The following is a 26,955-nucleotide window of genomic DNA, read 5'->3' on the forward strand; positions in this document are numbered from 1 at the left end:
AACATTGGGGTGCATATATCTTTTCGAATTATGGTTTTCTCTAGATATATGCCCCGGAATGGGATTGCTGGATCATATGGTAGTTCTATTTTCAGTTTAAGGAACCCCCATACTGTTCTTCATAGTGGCTGTACGAGTTTACATTCCCACCAGCAGTGTAGGAGGGTTCCCTTTTCTCCACACCCTCTCCAGCATTTGTTATTTGTAGACTTTTTGATGATGGCCATTCTGACTGATGTGAGGTGATACCTCACTGTACTTTTGATTTGCATTTCTCTAATAATTAGTGATACTGAGCATCTTTTCATGTGCTTTTTGGCCATCTGTATGTCTTCTTTGGAGAAATGTCTATTTAGGTCTTCTGTCTTTTTTTTGGCTGTGCAGCTTGGCTTGTAGGATCTTAGTTCCCTGAACAGGGATCAAACCTGGGCCCTTGGCAGTGAAAGGATGGAATCCTAACCACTGGACCACCAGGGAATTCCCTGCCCAGTTTTTGATTTGGTTGTTTTTTTTGATACTGAGCTACATGAGCTGTTTGTATATTTTGGAGATTAATCCCTTGTTGGTTGCATCGTTTGCAAATATTTTTTCCCATTCTATGGGTTGCCTTTTCGTGTTTTGTTTTTGTGTGTGTGTGTGTGCGCGTGTGCTGGGTCTTCATTGAGGTGTGCAGGCTCTTCATTGCGGTGTGCGGGCTTCTCTAGTTGTGGCGCATGGGTTTCTCTAGTCATGGTGTGCAGGCTTCTCTAGTCTCTAGTTGTGGCGTGCGGGCTTAGTGGCCCCATGGCGTGTGGGAGTTTAGTTCCCCGACCAGGGGTCGAACCCACGTCCCCTGAATTGGAAGGTGGATTCTTAACCACTGGACCACCAGGGAAGTCCTGTCTTTTCATTTTGTTTATGGTTTCACAAAGGTAGAATTTAAGTGTATTTGCTCATAGCAGACTTTTGATAGTAGAAGTGGCTCTTATTACATTTTATTGTATTTAAACTTTGCTCTCTTGGAATATGGACAATATTCTCCATGGAAATTTTCTTTTTTTTCTTTTTTAAAAATTTATTTATTTTGGCTGAGCCGGGTCTTAGTTGTGGCATGCATCCTCTTAGTTGCAACATGCATGCGGGATCTAGTTCCCCAACCAGGGATCGAACCCAGGCCCCCTGCATTGGGAATGCGGAGTTTTACCCACTGGGCCATGAGGGAAGTCCCTTCATGGAAATGTTCTTAGTGCAATTTTTTGCTGTTGTTGTTTGAATAAAAGTATAAGGTTTTCTTAAGATAAATTTGAAGTTTATTACCGAAGAGGTTATATGAATATTTGTTTAAATTCAGAGACCTAAAGTACTGCAAATTGAAATATGCTAAAAAAGTAAGTTATGGTTTCTGTCAGGTTAGTTTACAAATAAAAAGTTTACAAATAAAAAACAAACAAAAACTGTAACTGAGGGACTTCCCAGGTGGCGCAGTGGTTTAGACTCGGTGCTCCCAACACAGGGGGCCTGGGTTCGATCCCTTTTCCGGGAACTAGGTCTCGCATGCTGCAAGTAAGAGTTCGCATGCCACAACTAAGGAGCTGGCGAGCTGCAACAAAGGAGCCCACCTGCTGCAACTAAGACCCGATGCAACCAAATAAATAAATACATATTAAAAAAAAAAACTAACTGAAACTTAAACAGGTTGTTTTTATGGGAGCAATGTTAATGAAACAGTTAATTCCCTAGTTATTATTGTTATTTATTTTGCCTTTTAGCACATTATTTTAATGCCATGAAGATAGTTTATTATAGTACATTGTTGTCAGTTATATTTTTGTTTGGTGTATTTCTAGGAACCAGAGAAGATATATTTATATTTTCTATAACTATCTACATAGCTTGGTATTATAGTTGATTTCAAGAAGCACAGTGTTTGAGAAAAGCCAGATTACCTCAAATGAGTAAGATTTATTTTAAAATCTATTAGCAATTTCCATAAATGACATAATCCTTTTGCCAATGATTTGCCATTTAGAGTATTCAGGTACTAATTTACTAAATTTTATTGCTGTATATGTTTGAATCCAGAATATCATCATACTTTTTTCTAGATAATTGTCTGGTTTCTTTACATATATTCATTTGCAGTCAGAGTTAATTTTGTGTTTATTTAACATAGGAATAAATGGGTTGTTAAGATATTTTTAGTGCATGTTTAGTCACATAGATGATTCACAGTCTTTTTATCTGGTGGTTCATATTTGAGGGTATGACTTGGGGGAGTTGGTAATAGTGGGTCATGGTGACGTGATCCTTCAATTTAGGAGGAGGGGGCGAAGTCTGCTGCATGAATCTGAAATGCCCAAATCTCTTAATCTCCTTTTGCCCCCACTTTTGTTACTGTTCTTATCTTGGTGCACAGTGTAGCTGACTTACTCATCTCTTTAAGTTTTTCTCTGTTTTAATATTAGAATTATGGTGCCCTTTTGACATAGCTTGCAAATACTGACCAAATGAATATTTATTCCAAATTTCAAGTGTTTTTCAAAGACTGTGTTGTAGATTTTACTGTTTTAAAAATGTTATTATTATTTTTTTAAAGAAAACATGGCTCTTAGTTATTTGTATGTACACTAAGGACTTTGATGTCATTTTCATGCTAAGGAAAACTTAGACACATTGAAGATGGTTATCCTTCACTCAGACATGAGTGCTACAGGCCTGAAGAATAATCCCCACTTTAGTATTTTCATGCCTTTTGCAGTGGGCTTGGATGCTGAGAAGCTATTGGTTGCTTTTATAGGTAGCAAGAAAAGATTCCGAGACTCTCAAGTATAGTTAGAATTAATTTGAGACTCACTATAGGGTTAACTGACTCATAGATAAAGCAGTTAGTTTATGTTTTGTGTTTAGTTGCTTATGAATCTTTTCTAGTTATTCTCCTATACCTTTTCTTTAGAATGCTATTTACCCACTATAGAACTTCATTAATTGAAGAATCAGAAACTAGTTTTTGCCTCTAGGCAATCTAATCTTTTTCCTAGGAAGAAATACCTGGATTAAATCTGTAGCCTACTCACAGTACCAAGAGAGCATTTGGTAAAAATAAAAATTAAAAAAAAAAGTAAAAAACTATTTAGAAACCTCTCTGACCTTATAAATCAGCAAGACAAATACTGAAAATGTGTCAAATATTAAAGGATCATTGGATAGTGACAACAATTATGGCAGAGGGAGTAAATAAATATCACCTGCTTTCTCTGGTGTTGTGTAGAATTAAAATCAGAAAAGCATTTAGTTTTGCATAACAGTCTTTGGTTTATGTTGCAGATTCAGTACGGCAAACAGTTGTTTTGAGCAAAAATAAAACCAATAGAGTGTATCTGACCTCTATTGTGATAAGCTTCTTAATGAATTATGTTGTTCTTAGATGCAGTTTAGTAATTTTCATATTCTAGCAAGATATTTAAAGTGATATTCTACCTATAAGTAAAAAATTTGGCTGTTACTTCATGAAAATCAAAGTGGCTTATAAATACTTTGTAACATTTGATACATTTAAATTGGCAGAATGGTGATTTTCTTTAGTTTTCATTGCTGGGTTGATGGGTGGTACTTTTTTTTTTTTTTGGCTGTGCCACAGGGCATGCGGGATCCTAGTTCCCTGACCAGGGATCGAACCCGTGCTCCCTGCAGTGAAAGCGCGGAGTCTTTATTTATTTATTTGTTTATTTATTTATGGCCACGTTGGGTCTTCGTTGCTGTGCTCTGGCTTTCTCTAGTTGCAGCGAGCGGGGGCTAGTCTTCATCGCAGTGTTCGGACTTCTCATTGTGGTGGCTTCTCTTCTTGCAGAGTACGGGCTCTAGAGCGCAGGCTCAGTAGTTGAGGCAGACGGGCTTAGTTGCTCCATGGCATGTGGGATCTTCCCAGACCAGGGCTCGAACCCGTGTCCTCTGCATTGGCAGGGGAATTCTTAACCACTGCGCCACAAGGGAAGGCAGAAGCGTGGAGTCTTAACCACTGGACCGCCAGGGAAGTCCCAGGTGGTACTTTCATTAGTACCACCCGGGACTTTTTTTTTTTTTTTTTTTTTAATTAATTAATTATTTATTTATTTATTTATTTATGACTGTGTTGAGTCTTCGTTTCTGTGCGAGGGCTTTCTCTAGTTGCAGCAAGTGGGGGCCACTCTTCATCGCGGTGCGCGGGTCTCTCACTATCGCGGCCTCTCTTGTTGCGGAGCACAGGCTCCAGATGCGCAGGCTCAGCAATTGTGGGTCACGGGCCTAGTCACTCCGCGGCATGTGGGATATTCCCAGACCAGGGCTCGAACCCGTGTCCCCTGCATTGGCAGGCAGATTCTCAACCACTGCGCCACCAGGGAAGCCCCCGGGACTTTTAAAATTTTTAAATTTTAAAATTATTTTTTTAACAAACACAATTTGTCTTAATTTATCAGTTCTTTTGGTGTATAGTTTCCCATAAGTATGTGGAAACCTCCAAATGTGCTGTTATATTTGGTTCTCATAATTTTATAAACGAGGCAGAAAAGGGCTTATTATCTCCATTTTACAAATTATAAAACAGGCTTAGGGAGAGGCTTGATCAGATTCTCATAAGTTACTTAATTGTCTTAATTGATGTGATAAAAAATTTTAAATTATCTGTTTAAAGTAGACTATTTTAAAATGAAATTCATCACATTTACTACCTCTTTCATATTCATTTCAGTGTCTTTAAATATTTGTTCCGTCCTCTTGAATCACAGTGACAGGAGCTTTAGGAACATGGCTTTAGGCATATATCTTAACTTAGTGCTTTGGTATAATTATCAGTGACACTTAGTGATTTATGCTAGAAGAAGTTGGTGTTAACTTTTAGTATCATGAAACCTGTTCTGTCATTGAGGTAACATTGGAAAGCGAGATGTAAAAAGCAAAGTGACTAATTTTTAAATTTTTTCCTCACTTCAGTTGCCTGCCCTCTGGTGGAGAAGTTAGTGAAATCAGCAGTGTGTGAAAAGTCCCGGAAAAAAGTTAATAATTGTTTAATTTAGTATTTGAAAAGTTTAATGTATGTTACCATTTCAGGTTTAGTTTTTAATCTTATAAACTTTGGAGGGGACAAATGTGGGATTAAACTTTCAAGCATAAATAGATTTCTTAGAGATATACAAATTTGTATTTCTAATTATGTTTCTGTGTTTCTCAAAATATTTTGTTATTGTTTGTAAGGTTCTTTCTGAAGTCTCACAAAGTTTAAAAATGGAAAATGAAGAATTTAAGAAGAGATACAATGATGCTACATCCAAAGCCCTTCAGCTTGAGGAAGATATTGTGTCAGTCACACATAAAGCGATTGAAAAAGAAACTGAATTAGACAGGTATTCCCGATGCTTTAAAAAAGTATCTTCGTGTTTTAAAACTGTTTTTAGAAAGTTGTTTTTGACTTATGTTAAAAGTTATTGTTAACGTTATTTGACTTTAACTCAGTTTAAAGGACAAACTCAGAAAGGCACAATATGAAAGAGAACAGCTTGAATGTCAGTTGAAGACAGAAAAGGATGAGAAGGAACTTTATAAGGTAATTTATTCTTTACATTTTTATTAGTTATCTTTTGCTGTGTAACATGTTACCCTAAAACTTAGTGGTCAGGAATTTGGGAGCAGCTTAGCTGAGTGGTTCTTGCTTAGGGTCTCTTGTGTAGTTGCAGTCAGGATGTTGGCAAGGGCTGCAGTCAGCTAAAGGCTCAATTAGAACTAGAGAATCTGCTGTCAAAGTGGCTCACTCACATGACTTTTGGCAGGAGGCCCTTCAGTTTCTTGGAATGTTGCCTCTTCAGTGGCTGCTTGGATGTTCTCACAATATGGCAGCCAGCTTCCCTCAGAGTGAGCTATATACAAGAGAGAGCAAGGAGGAAGTCAGTGCATTTTATGACCTGGTCTCCAAGTTGTACGCTGATGCTTCTTCTTTATCTTGTTAATTAGAAGCAAGTCACTCCAGCTGATACACAGGAGAAGGGAATTAGGCTCCACTTCTTTAAGAGAGGAGAATCAAAGGTTTTGGGAGTATATTTTAAAGCTACCTCATTGTGTATAGTCCCTAAAAGTTAGTTTTCAGGGAATTAAATTGCTGGTGTTTTAGATACTTAGCAGGTAATGTATAATAAGTCAAAGAGTTGTAATGGTAACAAGATACCTGTTTATCAGAATTTGTGCAACTAATTATTTTCCCCTTTTAAGAATATATAAACCTTAAGGAGAGCATTAATTTACTTCAGTGATGATCATGTTTTGGAGTTTGCCTTTTGGAATAATATTCGGAGACTGTCATTTTAAAAAAGATCCTGTTGACAAATCTTCACCTTTTGAAGTTTTTCCTCCTTTCCTTTTTAAGTGACTCTGAAGTAGGGTAGTGAGCTTTAGTTGTCAATAATGTTGTGGATGCGTATTGGGACTTACTTATTTTAAGTGGCTCATAGCAGTTCCTGAAGGAAGTTCCAGATGAGGAATTTCAAGAACAGTCTGAGCTAAGTCAGTATTATTTGGATAGATTCAATCTCTTTATTAGATTAGAAAAGGACAGTACTCATTTATATATTGATAATATGGTATATATTAAAGGTAAAACATAAAACTCTGCATATATTCAGTATTTGAGAGTCTCAATTTGCACTAAGAAACTAAAATATGATTTATTGTATTACCAGTGGGTTTTTTCCTCCTTCTGTTTAAAAAATAACTATTCATTTATTTATATACATTGATAAGCTAGATACCAACATTGGGTACCCAAGTATGAAATTCCAAATCTGTTCTGAGGATCACCTCTTTTTTCTTCCATTTTTATTGAGATATAATTGACATGTAGCATTGTGTAAGTTTCTAGTGTACAGCATAATGATTTGACTTGTATACGTCATGGAATGATGACCACAGTAAGTTTAGTGAACATTCATCATCTCATATAGATATAAACTAAAAGATTTTTTTTCCTTGTAATGAGAACTCTAAGGATTTACTCTCAATAACTTTCATATCAATATATAACATACAGCAGTGTTAATTTTAGTTATCATGCTGTACATTACATCCCTAGTACTTACTTATCTTAGAACTGGAAGTTTGTACCTTTTGATTACTTTCATAATTCCCCCCTCCCACCCACCCTCTGCCTCACTCAGGTAACCACAAATCTGATCTCTTTTTTCACGAGTTTGTTTGTGAAGTTTAATTGACCTACACACAACTGAATTTAGTTTCTGGTGCACAGCATAGTGATTTGATATTTCTATACATTTCAAAATGATCACCACAGTAAGCCTAGTTACCACCTGTCACTATACAAAGGTATTACATAATTATTGACTATATTCCCCATGCTGTACACTTCATACCTGTGACTGATTTTATTTTGTAACTGGAAATTTGTACCTCTTAATCTTCCTCACCTGTTTCTCTCATCCTCCCCCCGCAATCCAGCAACCACTCGTTTGTTCTCTTCATCTGTGACTCTGTTTCTTTTTTATGTTTGTTCATTTGTTTTGTTTTTTAGATTCCACATGTAAGTGAAATAATATGATATTTATCTTTGACTTATTTCACTTAGCATAATACCATCTAGGTCTGTCCATGTTGTTGCAGATGGCAAGGTTTTTCTTTTTTATGGCTGAGTAATAGTCCAGTGTGTGTGTGTGTGTGTGTGTGTGTTTATGTGTATGTATGTACACACCACGTCTCCTTTATCCATTCATCTATTGATGGGCATGAGGCGGGATGAATTGGGAGATTGGGATTGACATATATACACTATTGACACTATGTATAAAATAGATAACTAATGAGAACCTACTGTATAGCACAGGGAACTCAGTGCTCTGTGGTGACCTAAATGAGAAGGAAATCCAAAAAAGAGGGGATAATTGTATACGTATAGCTGATTCACTTTGCTGTACAATATAAACTAACACAATATTGTAAAGCAACCATACTCTAATTTAAAAAAAAATTGATGGGCACTTAGGTTGCTTCCATATCTTGGCTATTGTAGGTAATGCTGCAACATAGGGGTGCTTATAGCTTCTCAAATTAGTGTTTTGTTTTCTTTAGAGAAATACCCAGGAATGGAATTGCTGGATCATATGGTTCTATTTTTAACTTTTTTTTTTTTTTAAGGACGCACTCTGCGGCATCTTAGTTCCCCAACCAGGGATTGACCCTGTGCCCCCTGCATTGGGAGCACAGAGTCTTAACCACTGGACCATCAGGGAAGTCCCTATTTTTAAATTTTTGAGGAACCTCCATACTGTTTTCCATAGTGACTGCACCAATTTACATTCCCACTAACAGTGCAGGGGGGGGGGGTTCCCTTTTCTCCACATTCTTGCCAACACTTGTTATTTGTTGTCTTTTTGATAGTAGCCATTCTGACAGGTGTGAGGTGATATCTCATTGAGGTGGTATTTGATTTCTATTTTCCTGATGATTAGTGATGTTGAACACCTTTTCATTTGCCTATTGATCATCTGTGTGTCTTCTTTGGAGAAATGTCTGTTCAGGTTCTCTGCCCATTTTTTAATTGGGCTTGTGTTTTTGATGTTGAGTCGTATGAGTTCTTTGTATATTTTAGATATTAACTCCATGTTGGTTGGATATATCACTTGCAAATATCTTCTCCCATGCAGTAGGTGCCCTTTTCATTTTGTTGACAGTTTCTTTTGCTGGGCAAAAGCTTTTTAGATTGATGTAGTCCCATTTGTTTTATTTTTGCTTTTGATTCCCTTGCCTGAGGAGACACATCCAAAAAAATATTGCTAAGACTGATGTCAAAAAGCATACTGCCTATGTTTTCTTCTAGAAGTTTTATGGTTTCAGGTTTTACATTTAAGTCTTTAATCCATTTTGAGTTTATATATGGTGTGATAAAGTAGTTCAGTTTGATGATTTTGCATGTAGCTGTCCAGTTTTCCCAATACCATTTATTGAAGAGGTTGTCTTTTTCCTGTTGTAATATTCTTGCCTCCTTTGTCATAGATAAATTGCTTATATAAGTGTGGGTTCATTTCTGGGCTTTCTGTTCTGTTCCATTGATCTATGTGTCTGTCTTTTTTTTTTTTTTTTTTTTTTTTAAATTTTTGGCTGCTTTGGGTCTTCGTTGCGGTGTGCGGGCTTCTCATTGCGGTGGCTTCTCTTGTTGCGGAGCACAGGCTCTAGGTGCGTGGGCTTCAGTAGTTGTGGCACACGGGCTCTAGACCACAGGCTCAGTAGTTGTGGTGCACGGGCTCAGTTGCTCCGCGGCATGTGGGATCTTCCTGGACCAGGGATCGAACCCGTGTCCCCTGCATTGGCAGGTGGATTCTTAACCACTGTACCACCAGGGAAGTCCCAAAGTTTTTTTTTGGGGGTGGTGGGGTGGTGTGCCTCGAGGCATGCGGGATCTTATTTCCCTGACCAGGAATCGAACCCATGCTCCCTGCAGTGGAAGCTGGAGTCTTAACTACTGGACCATGAGGGAAGTCCTATGTGTCTGTTTTTGTGCAGTACCATACTGTTTTGATTACTGTAGCTTTGTAATATACAAAGTATAGTTAATGTGATATACTGCATTAAAAAATTGAAGGATAAAGATCATATGATCATCTCAGTAGATGCAGAAAAAGCTTTTGACAAAATTCAGCATTCATTTGTGATAAAACCTCAAGTGGGTATAGAGAGAACATACCTCAACATAATAAAAGCCATATATGACAAGCCCACAGCTAACATCATAACATACTCAATGGAGAAAAGCTTGAAAGCACTTCCTCTAAGATCAGAAACAAGACAAGGATGCGCACTCTGACTACGTTTATTCCACATAGTATTGGAAGTCCTAGTCACAGCAGTCAGACAAGAAAAAGAAAGAAAAGGAATCCAAATTGGAAAGGAAGTAGTAGAACTGTCACTGTTTGCAGATGACATGATACTATATACAGAAAATCCTAAAGATGCCACCAAAAAACTACTATTCCTCAATGAGTTTGGTTAAGTTGCAAGGTACAAAATTAATATACGGAAATCTGTTGCATTTCTATATACTAACAGCAAACTCTCGGAAAGAGAAATTAAGAAAACAATCCCATTTACAATCAAAAAGAATAAAATAGGAAAAAATCTAAGGAGTTAAAAGCCCTGTAGTGGGAAAACTATGAGACATTGATGAAAGAAATTAAAGATGACACAAACAAATGGAAAGATATGCTGTGCTTATGGATTGGAAGAATATACGTTGTTAAAATGACCATACTACCCAAGGCAATCTACAGATTCAGCGCATCCCTATTAAAATATCTATGGTGTTTTTCACAGAACTAGAACAAATGATTCTAAAATCTGTATGGAAACACAACAGACCCTGAATAGCCAAAACAATCTTGAGAAGAACAAAGCTGGAGGTGTCATGCTCCCTTATTTCAAACTGTACCACAAAGCTACAGTAATTTCCTTCTTATTTTGGGGTGTGGTTAATTTTTTTTTAGTCTTTAAAATTTTTTGCCTTTAAAATAAAAAAATTTGAGTCCACTGTGCACCTCATTGCAGAGCATAGATAGGAACATTTTGCATGTCATGGGTTATACCCATTCTGTTTCTTGGAACAACCATCCCCAGAGCGTGAGTGTGTGTGTGTGTGTGTGTGTCTCCCCCAGAATAGGAAGGAAAATAGTGAAGACTCACTGGTGGATGATTTTATGGTTTGATTCTAAGGAAAAGTGCCCAGGTATAATGTTTGGTTTTTGAACAAGATTTTGTGAAAAAAGGAAGTAATACAGATATCTAGAGAAAGAATTGATACAGTTGGATACAGTGTCTTTGTTTTGTTTTTGTTTGTTTTGCAAACTACTTCCAAATGCAGTTTTTTAAAGTTATAAAGGATTTTTTAACTAAATGAAGATTTTGCATCTGTAATAATTTTTTATTTAATGTTACTATGAATTTCAGTGATAATGTTTCAGTTTTGTGCCAGGAAAAGGCCTGGGCATTATTTCTCTGTGGATAATTAAGTACTTTCCATGTTGTTTCTCTGTTAGAACAGTGAGAGATAATTAGGTAAATAGAATGTCTATGTTTTCAGTCATTTTAATTCAATAATAAATTAAATAAAATGAATTCTGAAGGTATACTAGTTAGTATCGGGAAGGGTTTAAGAAGGTCCTAAGTAAACCAGGACCTCGTTTACTTTACTTACCTGGTTTGATGCTTGAGAGGTGTAATGATAATTAGAATGATTTATTTTGGAAAGAGGAAAACTTTTCCCTGAAGCTGTCACCTTTCCATCCTGCCTTTCTTTTCTCTCTTCTATCCTGAGAAACAGTACTTCCAATGTTTTGTAGAGGGTTGACAAGTACATTTTAGGGTAAATCCAGAATTTATTTTTCTTTTACTGCTCTAAATTATTTATTCCTTATATTCCTTTTTTCTTACTTTCTGCAAAGATTTTGTGTGTCTCTGTTGTACACCTGAATGACGAGTCCTTTGCATAAGACTTGGGAGGGAGGAAGGGAAAGAACGAGGTGTCTTGGGGGTTTATTCTTTTACAGTGTGCTAATATCGCCTGTTTTCTGTAAGAATTAGCAGTTGGGATCAAAGTGACTCTGAAATTTCCATTTGAATACACTCTCTCCCAACCTCCCACTGTCCTGAACAGTATTTCATTTATATGCATGTATCCCGAAAATTGGAAGTAAAATTTCCCTAGGGATTTTTGTTGCGTGTTTTTTTGGCAAGGAGATTCCACTTACCAAGTGTGATAAGACCTACTATACTGTTAATCTCAGAAACACTTTCCCTTTCAAATTGTTCTCATGAGTAACCAAATAGTTTCCTTTGCCTCTCTCCTGTAACCCCTGTTGGATCATGTGACCCATCCCTGGCCTAACAGAATTTAGAGGGGTTGGTAAAAAATGCTTTCATGAGCTGATGATTATGAAAATTGGGTAGTGTTTTTAAAGTGATGCTGCAAAGGTCTTGGCTGCTGATGCCTTTAGATTATCTGGAGTTATATTCTATCCTTGTGAACAGGAATTAGTCTTCAGCATTCTATACATTTAAAGAGTAAAGTGCAAGAAGTATGTTAATTCATTTCTCTTTGATGCTCTTAACCAAAGCAAGATACTCTTTATAGTGGAAACCAGATACTTGTACTCTTTATAATTTCAGTTATGGAATTTGATTTGTATATATGCTATGAACAACAGCAGCCAAAGTTCCTGGAAAAATCAATATAGTTGGGTTAATTAATCAACAAATATATTTTTAGGCACACAGGAAGTAAATGACAGTATTTTTTCATAAGCAAAAAATTGAATTGCTTAAGATGTTCTTGAATGTATTCCTTTAGTTTTCCAGAATCTGGTCATGCCTTTATATATGAATATGCCTGTAACATAATGTTTCTGCAAAAGAACAACTAAGTTCATTTGTAATTTTAAAGAGAACTAACTTAAAATCATCAAAGGAAAAGACTTCAGAGATCAAGTAGTGTTAGACCTTAGAATTAATCTCTTTGGGAAACTAACACAACAACAAAACTCAGAAAAGCTGTGTTCTGCTCCCACGTACTTGGCTAGTCATTTGGCAGAATTTGGGTCTCCTGACTTCTCGTCTAGTGAGTCTTCCCTTCTCTTGGATCATATTTGGGTTAGAGATAAATAGTAATATTTTAAACTTTGAGTAACTTAGGTTATAGAGTTAGAAAGAATATTCTTGACATTTTCAAGCATTGTTTCAGGTACATTTGAAGAATACAGAAATAGAAAATACCAAGCTTGTGTCAGAGGTCCAGACTTTAAAGAATTTAGATGGGAACAAAGAAAACATGATTACTCATTTCAAAGAAGAGATTAGCAGACTGCAGTTCTGTTTGGCTGAAAAGGAGAATCTACAAAGGGCTTTCTTGCTTACAACCTCAACTAAGGTAAGTACTTTTGCAATAATGTATTTGAAGATTGTAAAATATTATCTGTATTAAACGTATACAGTATGGTCGTTTTTATTTTTAATCTTTCCTCCCCCAGCTTCTTTTTTGGAAAAAGTTCAAACTTATAGAAGAGTTGAAAGAAAAATGAATACATATATATCCTTAAATATTTTGCTATCTTTATCTCCCCCATTTATATGCCTTCTCCTCCCCACCCCAGCCATTTGAAAGTCAGTTGCAGGCATTATGACATTTCACTCTAAATACTTTAGCATGTCTCTCTTATTAACAAGTACATTCTTCTGTATAACCGTAATACCATTATGACATCTAAGGAATTTTATATTGATATGATAATATTCATGCTCGTATATAGTTTTAGTCCACATTCAAATTGTCCCACATGTATTTTTGCTTTTGCTTTCTTTTTTTTTTTTATAAATTTATTTATTTTATTTATTTATTTTTGGCTGTATTGGGTCTCCGTTGCTGCGCGTGGGCTTTCTCTAATTGCGGCGAGAGGGGGCTACTCTTCGTTGCGGTGCGCAGGCTTCTCATTGCGGTGGCTTCTCTCGTTGTGGAGCACGGGCTCTAGGCACACGAGCTTCAGTAGTTGTGGCACGCGGGCTCAGTAGTTGTGGCTTGTGGGCTCTAGAGCGCAGTCTCAGTAGTTGTGGCGCACGGGCTTAGTTGCTCTGCGGCATGTGGGATCTTCCCGGACCAGGGCTTGAACCCGTGTCCCCTGCATTGGCAGGCAGATTCTTAACCACTGCGCCACCAGGGAAGCCCTGTATAACCTTTAAAATTGCTTGATCCCCGGTAGTCAGAGATCACACATTAATGATTATTGTTGTGTTCTTGGTCTGCTTTGATCTAGAACAGTGTCCCTATACCATTTGTCTTTTATGACATTGATATTTTTTAAGAATTCAGGCTTGTCTGAGAGTATATTCCATAATCTAGATTTGTCTGTTTCCTCATGACTAGATTCAGGTCAAAGATTTTTGGCAAGAAAAGGTGTAGAGGATGTTTTGTATATTCTGGTGCAATCACATCAACAGTCATGTAATATCAATTCCATTCTTGCTGATATTATTAGGTTTAATCATGTGTTTAAAGTTATGTCTGGTTGTCTCTCCATATATTGGTGCCTTTCTCTCTTTGTGATTATTGAGTAATCTGTGGGGTAATACTTCGAGATCATGTGAACATCCTACTCCCCAATACTCTTTGACCCAGTGTTTTTTATCCCTTGATGATCCTTACCTGCCTCAGTTATTAAATTAATGATTGCAAAATGGTGATTTTAACAATTCTGTCATACCTTTTATGTTTATTAGTAGGTATTCTTTTATTATAATGAGGTGGTTCCCTGTTGCCCTCTCCCCTTTTTTTATATCACTATAGACTCTGATTCTTTTTTGTTCAGTATATTGTACATCAGCGGTCCCCAACCTTTTTGGCACCAGGGACCGGTTTCATGGAAGACAGTTTTTCCTCCGCGGGGTGGGGGTGGGATGGTTTTGGGCTGATTCAAGCACATTACATTTGTTGTGCACTTTATTTCTATTATTATTACACTGTAATATATAATGAAATAATTATACAGCTCACCATAATGCAGAATCAGTGGGAGCCCTGAGCTTGTTTTCTTGCAGCTAGATGGTCCCATCTGGGGGTGATGGGAGACAGTGACACCTGAAGTGTGTTGCTTATGTCCAGTCTACTCTGTAAGATGCAGCTTCATTGTCACTTGCCACGCACTGATAGGGTTTTGATATGAGTCTGCAAGCAGTTGATTTATTGTGGTGTCTGTGCAGTCAAACCTCTCTGCTAACGATCATCTGTATTTGCAGCCACTCCCCAGAGCTACCATCAGCGCCTCAGCTCCACCTCAGATCATCAGGCATTAGATTCTCATAAGGAGCACGCAACCTAGATCCCTCGCATGTGCAGTTCACAGTGGGGTTCGCACTCCTATGAGAAGCTAATGCTGCTGCTGATCTGACAGGAGGCAGAGCTCAGGTGGTAATGCGAGCGATGGGGAGTGACTGTAAATACAGATGAAGCTTCGCTCGCTTGCCTGCCGCTCACCTCCTGCTGTGTGGCCCGGTTCCTGACAGGCCTTGGACTGCTAATGGTCTGTGGCTGGGAGTTGGGGACCCCTGTTATACATCATCATTATTTTTTTTCATACTCAAATTGTCCTATATTTAGCTAGGGGGGAACCTTCTCAAACCTGCTCTTGTGTCTTTCTGATATGTCCCCCTAATGCTTTGAATACTTCCTTGTTTTGTGGTAGAACTGTGTATTACAGTTTTAGGTTCTGCCTCAGATCTGGTATTACCCATTTCTCCAAAGAGCCTGATTTTTTCCATTAGAGAAGGGTATTTTGAAGCCAAGAACTGGATCCTTTTGCTACTTTGCACTTTCAATAGACAGACATTTTAAGTCTTAAATTTATATTGATATCTCCAGTTCAAATTCAGTATCTCCTAGGGTTCTTCCTTATCTTCCTCCATTACATATTTATGTATCTCTTCTCCCAGTGTGAGAACCCTTGTCTCCAAAACATTATATCTATTCATGTTTTCTAACCAGCTATACATACCAGTAGTTTCAGAATTATTATATCAATGCCACTTCCAACAGTATGTCTACTAAATAAGATCTTTTCCAGCTCTTTTATCTTAGAATATATTTCACTAAGGATGTACAGAGTACCATGTTCAAAGGTTACTTGAATTAATTTTTTTAACATTTATGTTATGAATTTGTAATACAGTTCAGTTTTTTTTGTTTTCTCCTGACATTTTCCTTTAATTTTATTTTTTGAATATGTAAAATAGTTGTATCATTCACAAGTCAAAATGAAACAAAAAAATATACTCTTCCCTAAGAAACTCCTTTCTTACCTGTATCCATAGGTAAACATTTTCATTAGTTTTCAGTTTTTTCTTCTTATGTTTGTTTTTGCAAAAATAAGCTTGGTGTATGTGTGTGCACGCACACACCCTTCTCTATTCCCTTCTTTCTTAAAAGTGCCATGCTATTTATACTCCTTTTCACTTTGCTTTTTTTTCATTGAACAATATAGACTGAAAATCATTCCCTAGCAGTTCATAGAGATCTTCCTAATTTTTAAAAAAATGGCTGTGTAATACTACATTGTTTAGATTTACCTTGATTTATTCATTAACTTTTATGGATGGAGTATTATTTGGTTTTTAGTAGTTTGCTAATAAATACACTCAGGTACAGTTAATGTAACACTTAAAACATCAGATGTGCATGATATTTAGAATTAATGATTAAGACCCAAGTTACTTTTCAGGGTATTGAATATAGCAGATGCAAATGGGAAGGTGAAAAGCGTGTTTGATTATTTATTTGTTATTTAATAAGATGCTACTTATTAAGCAAGACTTCTGTGAGGAAAGCATAGGTATAGAAATACCTGGAGAAAGTGACACCTGGTTGTTAAAACTTTTTAAAAAATTATAAAAGCAATACAAAAATCATGGTTATAAAAAAATTCGAGTAGTATGTGAGGGTACAAGGTAAAAGTAACCCATATCATTTCCCAGATATATTATTATAGAATTTTAAATTTTACTAGAAATCTGTGAATGTACATACAATATTTATATTTTAACAAATATGAGAATATAGTGTTACAAAAACTTTTAAAAAATTTATGGAACGTCTAGACATCTTGCAGTATGAGTACACTTACAGGTCTTCCTCATTCATTAGAACAGCTTTGTAGGGAGTTCCCTGGTGATCCAGTAGTTAAGACTCCACGCTTCCACTGCTGGGGTCCTGGGTTCGATCCCTGGAACTAAGATCCTGCAAGCCGTGAGGCCAAAAAAAAAAAAAACAGCTGTGTAGTATCTCTCCTTCTATTTAACAGCTGTGTAGTGTGCAATTGTTTTTAGTTTTAGTGTACAACCCTTAGGTATTATAAGCATGATGGCAGTAAACATTCTTGTACAGATATCTAAGCATGTGTATAAATCTGTAGAATAAATTCCTCAAAGTGCAATTGCCAGGTTGAATGTTTAAATTTTCAGTTATTTTCAAATTGCCTTTCAAAAAAATTAATGTATCAACAGGGTATGACATATTACTGCTGCTAGTAATGGTTGCATAGACTTTCATTGTGTGGAGGATATATCATAGTTTATTTATAATAAGTTCCCGTTTAGACATTTGATTTTTAATAATTTTTCATAATCTTAATATTTTACTGGATCCCTGCAAAACTAACCCTGCAAAACTAAACTTATGTCCATACTCTTTAATCAGAAACTCATGAAAATAAAATTGATAGATCAAAAGCCATGTGCTTTTAAAAGGTGTTGATGATTGTTTCAAAAATCTGATAAGAATGGTTACCACTTACAGATTATATGAGCCCACATGTTTGTAAATGTGCCAGTTTTCCTAAACCATCCAAATATTAGAGCATTACTTTTTTTCAGTCTTTGTTAGCTTGAAAGAGGATGAATGGAATTTGTTTTACCTTCTTTATTTGAATATTTTAGTTGAATATTTTTTCTATGTATAATAGCCGTTTATTTTAAAGAAATTTCATGTTCATGCCTTTCTCCATATTTTTCCTTTTTCGGGTTTTTTTTTCTTTTTTGGTTTAAAATTATTCCATTTCTTATTGATTAGAACATCTATTTATATCAGAGTATTATACATTTTTGGAATATATTACAAATAATTTTCTTCTAGTTCTCTTTTTTGCTTTTTTCCCTTCTGACATATAGAAGCTGATAACATTTATATATTAGCTCTATTAATGTTATACTTAGAAAGATTTTCTTCACCCCAGCATTACATAAATAATCATTTACATTTCCTTCTAAGGAGCTAACAATTTAAAAACCGCGAATGGGTTGCACTTTTTGAGTTTACACTATTTCTAATACAGAGATAAAAATCCGAATGTTGAATAAACTAGATTTATTGAGCTCATAATGTCTGTTTAATATTAAAGGAAATAATTTTATCATGGCAATTTTTATTTTATTTTATTTTTTATAAATTTATTTATTTATTTATTTGGCTTTGTTGGGTCTTTGTTGCTGTGCGTGGGCTTTCTCTAGTTGCAGCGAGCGAGGGCTACTCTTCGTTGCGGTGTGTGGGTTCTTCTTGGGGTGGCTTCTCTTGTTGCGGAGCATGGGCTCCAGGCACGCAGGCTCAGTAGTTGTGGCGCACGGGCTTAGTTGCTCTGCAGCATGTGGGATCTTCCCAGATCAGGGCTCGAACCCGTGTTCCCTGCAATGGCAGGCAGATTCTTAACCACTGCGCCACCAGGGAAGCCCTATCATGGCAATTTAAACTTTTTAAAGATACTTCTAGGTTTGGTAAGAGGTGCTAATTATTTTTCATTTTCCCAGGGCCTCATCTTTGCTATTTGCATATCAATATTTTTCTTTTAGAACTAAAAAGTGTGTTATGTTTTCATAGTAATATGTAATGGTATATTAATATTATATTGGATATGTTTTAGGTTAGATCATAGGAAACATTTTTTTAACCAACATTTTTGGAGTTACAAAGAAGTTTTTGTAATTATTTTTATTGCTTATCATAAAAAATGAGGGTCAGTAGTTCTAGCTGGAGAGATTCTGGGGGACAGAAGCTTCCATTCGAGTCCCTATTTAGCTAAGCATTGGTTATGTTGCCTGACTTCCTGTACTTCAGTTTTGTCACGTATAAAGTGATAGTAGTGATGCATAGGGTTGTTATATGGGGGTCTCTAAAACAAAGTCACATCTTAAATTTTTTATAGACATACATACTTTAAGTCATGAATAGAAAAGCAATATTTAATTTAAAATTTTAGATCTGTTGAAATAGGAATAAATATTGTTTCTGCTTCTGATTTTTACTTGAATGGTTTAATTACAAATATATTTATCTGCCTTTCTTCAGGAAGATACAGTTTTCTTCAAGGAGCAACTTCGTAAAGCAGAGGAACAGGTTCAGGCAACTCGGCAAGAAGCTGTCTTTCTGGCTAAAGAACTTAGCGATGCTGTAAACGTGCGGGATAAGACGATGGCAGATCTGCACACTGCACGCTTGGAAAATGAGAGAGTGAAAAAGCAGTTAGCTGATGCAGTGGCAGAGCTTAAACTAAGTGCTGTGAGAAAAGACCAGGTAAAGCAGGTTAATTTTGAATTTCCATTTTAGTCAAAAACTGACGATAAGCTTATGAAAGAGAATGAGTTATGTTAAAATAATTGAGGTCACATTCCTGGTCACAGAATTTTAAATTGCCATTCATTTTGTTTAGTCATTGTAACTTCTTGGGTTGAAATTAATGCAGGCTTTAAGAAAAACTTCTGTAAGCAAATTCCTAATCGTTAGTAAAAACTGCTCTGTTATTGTTAATTAAACTTTCTGGTATGAGGTATATATTGCTTTGTTTAGAATTTCTTATTTACTAGCTGCATAAAATGGTACTATGGTTATTTAACAGGGGATGCTTGCTTCTCAGGAGATAGAATATTCTTTTCAAGTGTTTTGTTTTTGTTTGTTTGTTTGTTTTTTAATGAACCTTAGTCCTAGGAATATAAAGCTGGATTTGTTAGGAGACCTAATGTGACTCTGTAGCCAAAACTGCAAAACAAATAAAAATTAAGAGCCAGAAAGAAAAAAGTGAAAAGAAAGTTGGATTTGCTACTACATTATGAGATATGAGATTTTTATGTTTCTCTTAGAGGAAGAGTTTATTTCTCTCTTAGGAAAAGACTGATACACTGGAACACGAACTGAGAAGAGAAGTTGAAGATCTGAAACTTCGTCTTCAGATGGCAGCAGATCATTATAAAGAAAAATTCAAGGAATGCCAGAGGCTCCAAAAACAAATAAACAAACTTTCAGACCAATCAGTAAGAATAATTGAATTCATCACAGTAAAATAATTCCTTTATCAATATTTTTGTTTACAAATCAAATTTATAATGTTATACCCTTTGAATATAATTTCTCTCTGCTTCATTTCACATTACTGGCCTAATATTGTAGTGATAATTTTTTTTAAATCTGGAATTTTTATTTGTTGGAGAAATAAAATGTTCTGTTTTGTAACATTTAGGTCAGTTAGTAAAGTGATGTGTGTAACTTTAGTCTTTGTTGGCCTTTAAGACAGCAGCAGCTTTGTGGACTTTTCAGGATTTATTTATATGATACATGGTTGCTGAAGGAGGGAAATGTAACTCATTTAACCATTGATTGTTAACATTTTGAATAGGCTAATAACAATAGTGTCTTCCCAAAGAAAATTGGGAGTCAGCAGAAAGTGAATGATGCCTCAATAAACACAGACCCAGCTACTACTGCCTCTACTCTTGATGTAAAGCCACCACCTTCTACAGGTAAAAATCTTTTAGACTTTTTGTATGAAGTGTCCTGCCTTGAAAAGTATACTCATTTATACTGCCTGTTCCATGTGTCAGAATTTTAGGGAGCTTTTAAAAAAATCCTTCTAAGTGAGGGATTGAGGCAAAGGGAAAGTAAAGGTCTAAAAGTCAGTCATGCATGTGGTGAATATACAAAATGTGAGTGTGAACTAGTATTTATCTTCGTGAGCATGGTTAATCAAATGAGCTGGTGTTTGTAAGTGCAAATGCTTATAATATTTGATCTATAGGAAGAGAGCCAAGAATTGAATTTTTAATTAATATTCTACTAACACTGTGGAATTCTGAACCATTTATGGAACTAATTGTACAATTCTGTGGGGAAAAACTTAAAAATCCCTTTAATTCTATTCATATTTCTCTTTTTCTTGCCTTTTTTTTGTTTTTGTTTTGTTTTGGCTGCTTTGGATCATTAGGGTACTTTCCTCATTAATGTACCTGTTGGTGGATAAGTTAAATATTTTATGAGTTTATTAACTTACAGAACAGATTAGAGAGACATAGTGAATACATGAACAACATGAAAATTTAAATTAACTCTAGGTTTTCACTTGTCCTAATGTCTTTTTTTCACCATTTGTTAAAGATTTGACAATAACAAAAATAAATACTAGAGCATGAAAGTATATTTAATTGTGTAGTGTCTGGGGCAATTGGTGTTTTAGACTTTTTAAATGTATTGTAAGTTTCCTATACTATTAAATATTTAGATTCAACTGCTGTAGAACAGGATCCTGCCTTCCATTTCTATATATCCTGTGTAGTACCAAGAAAGGTGTTATATTGACTTAATAAAGACTTATTGAATAGTAGTGAAGGACTAGAAAAATGATTTAATATGTTTTCTCAAAGAGTATGGCTTTCCTATATATCTTATCTATTAAGTATATAGAGAACAATTTCTGTGCCATTTTAGAACTATTTTTAGCTAGTTAAAAAAATAATGATTTTTTAAATTATTGAATGAAAAAATTAAAATTAAAAAACATTAAAAAAATTCTCATCTAATGTTTATATTGTCCTTCTCTGTTTATTTAGTATATGAATAGATGTTTTCAAATAGATGTTTCTCTCCTTTAGTATTCCATTTATTATATTTCACAGTATAGTGACCCTCAAGTTATTCTGACCAGGAAGATAATACAAGGATCAAAATAATTTTTAATAATCTTTTAATTTTCTGCCTTGTTATAGCTGAGGTAGATTTTGACAATCTAACTAAGGGACAAGTCTCTGAAATGACCAAAGAAATTGCTGCAGAACAGTATAATAAATGTAAACAACTCTTGCAGGTAAGCTAGCTCTCTTGTAAGAGAAAGATTATCAAATGTAATGGCTTAGCTTATCCTTATTGTTTTGATTGATGGGTATCCCAGGGTTTCTTTTTTATACCCATATACTGATACTTAGTTTCACTTTTGAGATGATAAGTGGGGGTTGTTCTGTGTACCTGTTCATGTAGGCATGTGTGTAAAATCACGATCCTTGGGAATTCCCTGGTGGTCCAATGGTTAGGATTCGGCACTTTCACTGCCGTGGGCCAGGGTTCGATCCCTGGTCGGGGAACTAAGATCCCACAAGCTGCACAGCATGGGCAAAAAAAAAAAAAAAAAAAAAAACACGATCCTAAAACTATTGTTTTCTGTTCCCCTGATGTCCTTCTCTTGATAATGGGCAAGTGATTAATTGAGGTTGGGGTTGGATATTGTCTGTCTTCTTCTGATAAGGATACATGAAAAATGTTTGAACTGCATAAAAAAGAAGTATTCTTTTTTACACTTACTGTAATAATAGCAAAGACTTTCACCACATCCTAAAGTGACTATATATGTAAAGTGGAAAAAAAGGAATGGTACCCAAATGAGTGGTTGCCTTTACGGTATTATTTTGATTATATTAAACTATTATTCAGACATATAAGTTTTGCACCTTCCTAGTAGTATTCACTCCTGGGGTAGTTAAAGGACAAAGGGAAAATGCTTCTTATTTGTACCTGATTTGGGGAAGAGAGGAAAAGATGTTTTGTGTATGTTTTTTGTTCGTTCAATTAAATATTTTTTGTGTGTTTGTTTCTCTGTTCATGTGGAGAGGAGAGGGATAATTTTTAGAGCCATGTAAGGAAATTCATATATTATTATAGTAATTAACTTAAAATATTTTATGTTACTGTCTTTTTTTAAAATATAATATCTTTATTGGTGTCAGTGTTTTTTCTTTCTTTTTTTTGATAAATTTATTCATTTATTTATCTTGGCTGCATTGGGTCTTCATTGCTGTGCGCAGGCTTTCTCTAGTTGTGGCGAGCAGGGGCTACTCTTTGTTGTAGGTTGCGGAGCATGGGCTCTAGGCGCGCACCCTAGAGCACAGGCTTAGTAGTTGTGGCTCACGGGCTTCGTTGCTCCGCGGCATGTGGGATCTTCCCGGCCCAGGGCTCGAACCCGTGTCCCCTGCATTGGCAGGTGGATTCTTAACCACTGCACCATTTCTATAAATGGAATCATATGGTATGTTCTTCTTTTCCTGTCCCCTTTCAGCACAGTTATTTTGAGATTTGTTTATATTGTTGCTTATTATTGGTAGTTTATTCCTTTTTTTGTTTGTTTTTTTAAATAAATTTTATTTATTAAAAAAAATTTTAACATCTTTATTGGAGTATAATTGCTTTACAATGGTGTGTTAGTTTCTGCTTTATAACAAAGTGAATCAGTTATACGTATATCCCCATATCTCTTCCCTCTTGCGTCTCCCTCCCTCCCACCCTCCATATCCCACCCCTCTAGGTGGTCACAAAGCACCGAGCTGATCTCCCTGTGCTATGCGGCTGCTTGCCACTAGCTATCTGTTTTACATTTGGTAGTGTATATATGTCCATGCCACTCTCTCACTTCGTCCCAGCTTACCCTTCCCCCTCCCCGTGTCCTCAAGTCCATTCTCTAGTAGGTCTGCGTCTTTATTCCTGTCTTGCCCCTAGGTTCTTCATGACTTTTTTTTTTTAGATTCCATATATATGTGTTAGCATACGGTATTTGCTTTTCTCTTTCTGACTTACTTCGCATAGTTTATTCCTTTTTATTGTGAGTTCATCTTCTGCCATTTTAAAAATTGGTTCATCTTATTGAGTTGTAAGTGTTCTTTATTCCAGATACAAGTCCTTTGTCAGATATGTGGGGTAAATATTTTCTCCCAGTCTGTGGCTTGCCTTTTTATTTCCTTAATGGTGTTTTTAGAAAAAGTTTTAGTTTTGCTGAAGTACAGATTATCAATTTATTGTTTACGTGTTCTTTGTATGTTCTAAGAAAATATTTACTACTCCAACTTGTAATGATTTTCTCTTGTTTTCTAGAAGTTTTGTAGTCTTAGGTTCTTTTAGGCCTGTTAACCATTTTTAAGTTTATTTTTGTGTATGGTGTGAGGTGTGGTGTGTATAGTAAGGATATTTAATTGATCCAGCATTATTTGTTGAAAGGACTTTTCTCCATTGAATTGCTCAAAGCATATAGCATATATTTTTTCTTTTCTTTCTTTTTTTTAATTAAAAAAAATTTTTTTATTGGCCTTGTTACATGGCTTGTGGGATCTTAGTTCCCTGACCAGGGATCAAACCTGTGCCCCCTGCAGTGGAAGCGCGGAGCCCTAACCACTGGACCGCTGGGGAAGTTTCTCGTCATGTTTTAAAACTCCATTCTTTTAACATTCTGGGTTGTAGAGAAGAGCAATGTATAAGAAATCCATCTAAAGATTGTCTTGATCAGGAAATCCCAGAGTTTTAATTATTAATATATGGAAACAACAGCATTATAAATATGTGATTTTTATTATGTCCTTTGCAAAAGTAATGTGTGCTTATTGTGAAATCTTATGATGTTACAGAAATAAAGAATAAAGGTGGTAAAAAGTACCATTATGATCCTGATCCCCAGATATAAGGGCTATTAATATTTTGGTTTATGGAATTCCCTGGTAGTCCAGTGGTTAGGACTTCGAGCTTTCACTGCCGAGGGCCTGGGTTCATTCCCTGGTCAGGGAACTAAGATCCCACTAGCTGTGTGATGTGGCAAAAAAAAATTAATAAATTTGGTTTATTTTTTCTACATATACTACATAGACATCATATAAAATTGTGTTAAACAACTTCTAAAGCAGAAATGGGATTATACTATATATTCTGTTTTTGCAACTTGATATTTTCAATTAATGTATCTTGCCATTTTTCCTTGTCAATTTTTAGATCACTTTGTTCTTTTTCAATAAATATATTCTGTTCCACTGTATGAATATAAGATGATTTGTCCAATCTTCCACTGACAGACATTTTGGTTATTTCAATTTTTATACCTTTACAACAGTGTTATAATAAACATTCAGCACAAGTATGTTTGTATAGATATTAGCTGTATATGGATTTAAAATCTTCTGGTAATTATACTAATTTCATTTAGGATGAGAAAACAAAATGCAATAAATATGCTGATGAACTTGCAAAAATGGAGCTGAAATGGAAAGAACAAGTGAAAATTGCTGAAAATGTGAAACTAGAACTAGCTGAAGTAGAAGAGAATTACAAAGTAAGTTTACTATTCGTATAACTTGAGGCATAGTACCTGATACTTTTGAAAATGTGCTATCTATAATTTGGTCAATCTAACGTAAAGTTTCAACGTGGGTAATTGGGATAGTATTTTCGTGCATAGATAAAAACGTACTATGTATTTAGTTATGTTGAATACAGTTCATTAACTATGAACTGAGAAAATAGATACCCATATGCATTGCCATTGTGGCTTTCATTTTGCGGATTCAGATGGCTATTGAAATTATATCTTTAAATCATGCTTAGTTTTTAAGATGAAAGTGATCATTTCATATTCCTTTTTCACTTAATTGTGAATGTGTTTGTAAAATTATTCTAGGGCCTTGGTGGTTTTTTTTGGGAGTGTAATAAGATAGGATCAGTAATTTAAAAAATTTATGTAAAGGTTTTTAAATTTATCACCAAAATGTGTTACTTGTGATCCTAAATGAGATACTGCAGAGTAAGCAATACAGTCTTAATTAATGAAGATTATTTTTGCCAGTTTAACACTAGGCAACAAACAAGCCTGAATGGTAAATGATATTTGTAAAAATGTTGGAGAAAAAAATTAGTAGGCTGTCTAGCTAATTAATAAGTGGAAAGACATTTCTCCTCTAAGTAATAAAATGTAATCTTAAGTATTTTAAGGTATGTGCATGTGTGTATAATTGGCATTTTTTTGTGTGTGTGACTAAAGGCCTGGAAGTTCTAAATGATTTAAATTTGCTCTGTCATAGCTAATTGTACCTATAATCTAATTTTAAAATATAACATTCTTAAAGGCACCAAGAATTACTTTTTTGGGTTGGTACAGGCTAAGGTAATTTAACTGCTTGATCCTTTTTTACTTTCATCTGCTGTCAGAATGAAATTTTGAAACTTATTTCATGAGGTTATTGTTGTTCCTGGGATCACTGTGAATATTGTTTTTATTGCCTGGGAACTTCTGTTATTATTAAAAAGTATGAATACTGAATTTATATGAAAGTTTATTTTTGCAGATTGATTAGGAAAAATGATTTAGTACATATTTATTGAAGCCTATTAAATATAAAGCACTATGTTAGCTATTATGTGGGTGATCATATAAGTAAGGCACAATGCTATGCTTAAGGAGTTTATAATCTAGTAAGGAGTGCTAGAAGTGTAATCTTGATATTCAAAACTTTCACATTCACAACCTAGGTAATCATCTTTCAAACCCATGGGAAGCTAAATAGTATTTTTATTTCATTAATGATAAAAATTAACATCAAGATTAAACAACATATTTAAGGTTGTACAACTGGTAACGGTGCTTGGCTTTTTGTTTAGTGCCTTTCCCCTTATTTTGTGCTGCTTAGACACAAACACCATGAGACAAGGCAAAATGTGATGAAGTTCTACATAAGCTGTAAGTCTAAGTACTTTAGGGCTGTTTCCAATGGAATATTTAGGAGTTAGATATTACAGAGAAACTAGACCTGTGAAAAGACCAAACAGGAGGGGAGGATAAACAGAGCTGGGAAAAAAAGAAACATCTTTCTAAACAGATGGAAAAGCATTACAGGTTTGGAGGTCAGAAGTAGAGAGCATAATCTGGGAGCTGTGACAGTCTTGAGTAATAGGACTTTAATATCTGTGATGGAGTAGATAGATGTGAAAGATAGGTTGAAGCCAGATTTGGGGGGAGTTAAACTGGAATGTGGGTGCTATTTGCTGTTAAGAATTTTCTAGGAGAAAAGGGACCCAACCAGAGTGGGTCTTTATGAAAATAATTTGGTAGCACTGAGAGGATTTACAGGTGGGAAGGGTTTTTGAAGGTAAGAAAATTAGGTACAAATATTCTTAGAATGAATTGATAAAGGCCATCTCCTTGGATACCTTCCCCAATCACCTACCATTGAATCTATCAAGGAAAGCCTTAGGGAAAAACCATTGAAGAATAGTTTTATTTGTATACATACTGCTTATGCTGTAATAGGCAAATAATGGGTAGTTGTTGAATAAATGAAAGACTTGGAGACTGAAAATGT

At 35.4% G+C, this 26,955-nt stretch overlaps 1 protein-coding gene across 3 annotated transcripts in view; it reads left to right on the top strand.

Annotated features, from left to right (window-relative positions):
- The window catches only part of TAX1BP1 (Tax1 binding protein 1), a 92,745-nt gene that overhangs the window by 38,297 nt on the left and 27,493 nt on the right, over positions 1-26,955 (top strand). For 2 of the 3 annotated variants that reach the window (XM_068549208.1, XM_068549206.1), the window contains exons 6-13: positions 5,209-5,357; positions 5,467-5,557; positions 12,740-12,925; positions 18,878-19,102; positions 19,690-19,836; positions 20,199-20,322; positions 21,562-21,659; positions 24,807-24,932. In XM_068549208.1, the coding sequence (XP_068405309.1) occupies positions 5,209-5,357; positions 5,467-5,557; positions 12,740-12,925; positions 18,878-19,102; positions 19,690-19,836; positions 20,199-20,322; positions 21,562-21,659; positions 24,807-24,932 (1,146 nt within the window). The remainder of the gene's footprint in view (positions 1-5,208; positions 5,358-5,466; positions 5,558-12,739; positions 12,926-18,877; positions 19,103-19,689; positions 19,837-20,198; positions 20,323-21,561; positions 21,660-24,806; positions 24,933-26,955) is intronic. The other variant, XM_068549207.1, reaches the window with a different exon arrangement.

Source organism: Eschrichtius robustus, chromosome 8, assembly GCF_028021215.1.
Source record: "Eschrichtius robustus isolate mEscRob2 chromosome 8, mEscRob2.pri, whole genome shotgun sequence".
Taxonomy (NCBI): domain Eukaryota; kingdom Metazoa; phylum Chordata; class Mammalia; order Artiodactyla; family Eschrichtiidae; genus Eschrichtius; species Eschrichtius robustus.